The sequence below is a fragment of the Tribolium madens genome, unplaced genomic scaffold (assembly GCF_015345945.1).
Source record: "Tribolium madens isolate multiple individuals breed KSU strain unplaced genomic scaffold, Tmad_KSU_1.1 Scaffold_97;HRSCAF=244;Tcas5.2_LG3a, whole genome shotgun sequence".
Lineage (NCBI taxonomy): Eukaryota > Metazoa > Arthropoda > Insecta > Coleoptera > Tenebrionidae > Tribolium > Tribolium madens.
In genome coordinates this window covers 14,317,756-14,322,702 of record NW_025401069.1, presented here as the reverse complement: position 1 = coordinate 14,322,702, position 4,947 = coordinate 14,317,756, and the positions used below count along the sequence as shown (strand labels likewise).

At 28.0% G+C, this 4,947-nt stretch overlaps 1 protein-coding gene across 1 annotated transcript in view; it reads left to right on the top strand.

Moving 5' to 3' along the window:
- The window catches only part of LOC123014562 (ankyrin repeat domain-containing protein 33B-like), a 51,742-nt gene extending 47,057 nt beyond the window's left edge, over nt 1-4,685 (top strand). The window contains exon 7 of the mRNA XM_044413738.1: nt 1,234-4,685. Coding sequence (XP_044269673.1) covers nt 1,234-1,562 — 329 coding nt within the window. The 3' untranslated portion in view covers nt 1,563-4,685. The remainder of the gene's footprint in view (nt 1-1,233) is intronic.
- The last annotated feature ends 262 nt before the right edge of the window (nt 4,686-4,947 follow it).

The following is a 4,947-nucleotide window of genomic DNA, read 5'->3' as shown; positions in this document are numbered from 1 at the left end:
TGGATTTTTAAACCACGAGTGTAACGAGTGGTTTACCATCCACGAGGTGGAATAAAGCGTCCGATTTACACTCAAACGAGTGGAATACAACATTTTATTCTTCGAATTAGAGTCAACAAGGCTTAAACTTGTTTTAAATCTGTTAAAAATAATTTGACGTTTTGTATTGAGAAATACCAAACAGTGTCAAAACTTCCTTACACGGAAGAAAAACCGTAAATTTTGACAGTGTCGAAGAATAAAATCCATTAAAACTCTGAGAAAAAGCAAAAATAATTTCATTTTCGATCTAATTTACTGATTCCAATTTCAGATTCTTTATGGTCAAATTTTCAAAACGTAAAGAAAACAAAAAAACTGTTTTTTTTTTAAATCTTAAATTTTCTACTGAAAAACTTATTTGGAAATCTGTTTTCTAGCCCTCTAAATTTCAGTCCTTAAACTAAAATGTTTTTTTATCTTAAATTTTTCAAGTTCATAGACACAATTCGTTACTAAATTTTAAATTTCGAACCGGTTGTTTGTATCTTTTCTGTAATTCAATCAAACAAAAAATTTTTTTTTTAAATTCCACTAATTCCACTGATCAGAATTGGACCAACAAAAATTATGAAAATTTCTCAATTTGAAATTAGTTTTACACGACATTCTTATTACTAAGTTCAAACTTGTCAATAAAAAACTTATTTTCTCGTAATTTCCCGAATTTCAAACATTTTAAATTCTACGTTAAAACTTCTTATTCTGATTTTGAAGCCAAAAATAAAGTTATTATAATTTATTACGACTATTACAACTAGCGTAATTTTTCATTAAAAATAATAAGTGTCTCGCCATTTTTAACGAACAGAAAACCGGAAATTTTCCTTTTTCGTTTTTTTCAAAGCTTTTAAATTTTTTTATAAAAATAATATTAAACTTTATACGAGTTTAAAATGATTCGAAACCTAATTTTCTCAAATTTTGTTTGTCATTTAAATCAGAATTTGTAAATCTCCCTAAACAAAACCAAAAGAAAAGCGGAAGAATTTGTTAAACGTTTTCAGATTTCTAAACTATTTTCTATTTTTGTGTCAGTGCTTTATGTAATTTTATTTCCATCATCATAACTAGCAGTAAACATGTTTTCATTAAAAATAATAACAGTTTCACGCAATTTCATGAACCGATTTGTCTCACAACAAAAGAATTAAGTGTTATTTTCGCCCCTTAATTAGCAATTCCTCGTTTTAGGCCTCAAATCGAAGCTGAAGAAAGTGTTTCGCACGTCTTCCGGCACCGGCCGCCACGAAGACTCCTTTTCCAGTGCCAGACTAGTCACCCAATTGACTTCGGCCGCCTTATGCGCCAGCTCTCCTGTTCTTCCTACAGCCCCCACAGTCCCCCCAGTGGTCAAATCCCTAATCCGGCCCCTCACCGTCCCCAAACTCCAGATCACTTTAGTCAACAACAACGGCGACTACCCCAACAACAACCTCCCGAATGGGGTGCTGGCCCCAAAACCGCCCCCCGACTCCAAAACACCAATCATCAAACCGACAAGAGCAAAAAAGAAGAAATAACAAAAAAACATTTCTGCAATTGGTTGGCAGAAATGAAGACGAAATGAGAGACTGGTTGTAGGGTTGTAGTTTTACTATTGTGATTGTATAGAGTTTTTTTATTAGCACAATAATCGTAATCTTTATACAGGGTGTTCCGGCTAAACTACACATAGAAGTATTTATTTGTCTTAAATTTTGGATGCAACTATAATTGGGTAAGTCCTACGCAATGAAAATATTTTTAAGATGGTGGCACTTCCGGTTATGCCGGGAGTTCGTTATTTGAAATGACAAGCTATGTTTTTTATTGCGTTTTTGGATCACTCAAGTGATTTTGAGATAGTTTTTATTAACCTTCCCTATACCTAAGTTTTACCGTTTTCGAAATATTTGGAGTTTTTTGATTTTTTTTTGGTTTTGCACCTGCGTCTTCAAAAATTGATAACTTTGCCATTTTTAATTATTTTAACATCGAATTTGGCCATATGAAAGACAAAGGCCAGATCTTTCTTTTGGTATATTCATAATTGAAATAATAGTTAACAAACCCCCGAAATTTGGGGTTAAGTTTGGGAAACTTCAACTTTTCAAATGAAAGACTCTAATTTTTTCTTTACCAAATTAAAGAGACTTTAATTCAGATTTAAGTTCAGATTCTCTATTGCCAAATTTTCAAAACGTAGAAAAAATAAAAAAAACTGTAATTTTTTTTTCAATATCTTGACTTTTTTTACATTTCGAGAAATTTATTACTATTCAATTGTTTTGACATGGAAATATTTCTCACTGAATAAACGACAAGTTTTTTTCAAATTACAAATTAAATTCATTTTATCTAAATTTAAATAAATTTTATTTTCTATTTTTTTATTACCCTAACCAATGAATTTCTCCCAATATCAAAAAAAGTTACTAAAATACTAGGAAATGTTAATACAGACTGAAGTACAATTAAATACTCCTCCATTTAGTAAAAAATAGTGTGTTTAAAAAAAAACAATTTTAGCTAAAAAATTTGGTTAAACACTTAAAAATGGCGAAAAAATGCATTTTCTCGGTAAATTGGTGATTTTTTTGCAAATCACATTCACAGTCAGAATTGTTTAGTAAATTTTAAATTCAGATTTATAAATCGGTAATTAGTGTGATTTTCAAAATTCTTTTTTAAAGTTCAACGAATGAAAATTTTAGATTTTTTAGCTTAGAATTGCCAGTGTTAAGTTTAGAATTTGGCATTAAATTACAAAATTCAATTGTTTTGGTATATATAACCATGGAGATATTTCTCACAGTTTTTTGTTTCACAATTTTGTTATTCTTTTCGTAAATACAAATTAAATTCATTTCATATAAATTTAATTAATTCTTATTTTCAATTTTTTTATTACCCTAACTAATGGATTTCTCCCAATATCAAAAAAAGTTACTAAAATACTAAAAATAGATGTGGGAAATGTTAACACAGATTGAAGTACAATTAAATACTCCTCCATTTAGTAAAAAAACATTTTAGCTAAAAAATTTGGTTAAAAATGGCAAAAAAAATGCATTTTCGTGGTAAATTGGTGATTTTTTTGCAAATCACATTCACAGTCAGAATTTTTTAGTAAACTTTAAATTCAGATTTATAAATCGCTAATTAGTGTAATGAAAATTTTAGATTTTTTAGCTTAGAATTGCCAATGTTAAGTTTAGAATTTGGCATTAAATTACACAATTTTAACAATTTCTTTAATAAATAATAAATACTTGCGTTTGTGACTGAAAAACGCACTAAGATTTTTAATAATGAAACAATTTACATAATTTTTGACTTAATTTAATAATTATACGATCCAATTAAGGTGCGTAATCTCTTAAAAAAAGGCATAAATTTTGTAAAAAAATTGTAATTTGAACAAAATTTCTCCAAAAATTGAATTTTTTGCTCAAAAACTTGCTTAAACGTTTGAAAAGCTTCAAATTAACATCATTTGATAATTTTCTAGTTAATTCTTGATTAAATTTTAAGAAAAAAAAATACGTTTCTAACTAAAACTATTTTTTTTTTACTGAAAAACTGTGTATTTTAATGTCATTTAATTTTGTAATTTGGAATTCTACTTTCTAGGCGTCTAAATTTCAATCCTCAAACTCACAAAAATAAATTTAATGCTGCATCAAGTTATTTTGACTTTTTTTATATTTCGAAAAATTTATTACTATTCATTTGTTTTGGTATAGTTAGCCAAGGAAATATTTCTCACAGAATAAACGACAAGTTTTTTTTCACAATTTTTTTTTCAGTTATAAACCAACAAAAAGAAAGATTGGACCTTTCTCTTGTAAATCCCCAAATACGATTTCATAATAGTTAAAAATTTCAAAAATATAGATTTTTGAAAAAAATACAAACCCAAAAATTTTCAAAAAAGTAAAAAATCTCAAAAAATTAGGTATAGAAAAGTCGATAATAAAACCGGAAGTGGCGCCATCTTGAAAATATTTTCAAAGAGCAATTTTTTTAACGCGGAGTTTAGTCAAAACACCCTGTATGACACCATAACTTGCATAATAAATTAAGTAAATAAATATTGCGAGTTGATTAATTATGAGCTGTTTCGATTTGTGTGCTTGGGCACGTTTCCAAAGCCAATTTGTGAACACAACATGAAATAAATCGAGAAACTCAAAGTTTTATTTATTTAATTTATTGTCAAGGTGGTTTCTGGGTCTAGTTTACGAGATATTAGACAAAATCTACTTGTATTTTGGTGGCAGTTTACACGTTTTATTGGCCTTTAACCATATCGACGTTATGGGATCAAAATCGTAACATTGTCTAGCTTCTAGCCTTCATATTGTGATACGATATTGGCATGTCTTGAATATTATTATTAAATATTAAATAAAGAAAGTTTAGACGACTGAACCTACCACTATACTAGTGCTTGTTAATAATAAAAAAAAATATTCCTTGCTTGTTACCTTTTCAATGTTTATTATTACATATCTGTCAAAATTGTGGTTGTTATTAATGAAAGAATTGTTAGGCAACACGAAGACTAACCCAGAATATTATAGGGCGTATACAGTTTTGATGTTTTTATTATTTTTTTTAATCGATGTACTTATTTAAAAATAAATCTTTGTAAAAACGTGTCCAAAACTCCTCATTTCTCCTCAAAAACATTTTATAGATACCGAAAAAGCCTCAAAAAGTCTTTGTTTTTTGAAAAATCAAATAAACAACTCGAAAAACCAAAAATCCACTACAAAATTTTGAAAGCATGCAAAATAACTAAAAAAAGAGTCATTGAAACAAGCCTAAAATCTTTAAAAAGTTAAGTAAAAAAATTAAAATTTGTCATTTGCCGTCTTTCTTCTCATTTCCCGTTTTTATTTTTGTCTCTCTTAATTTTTT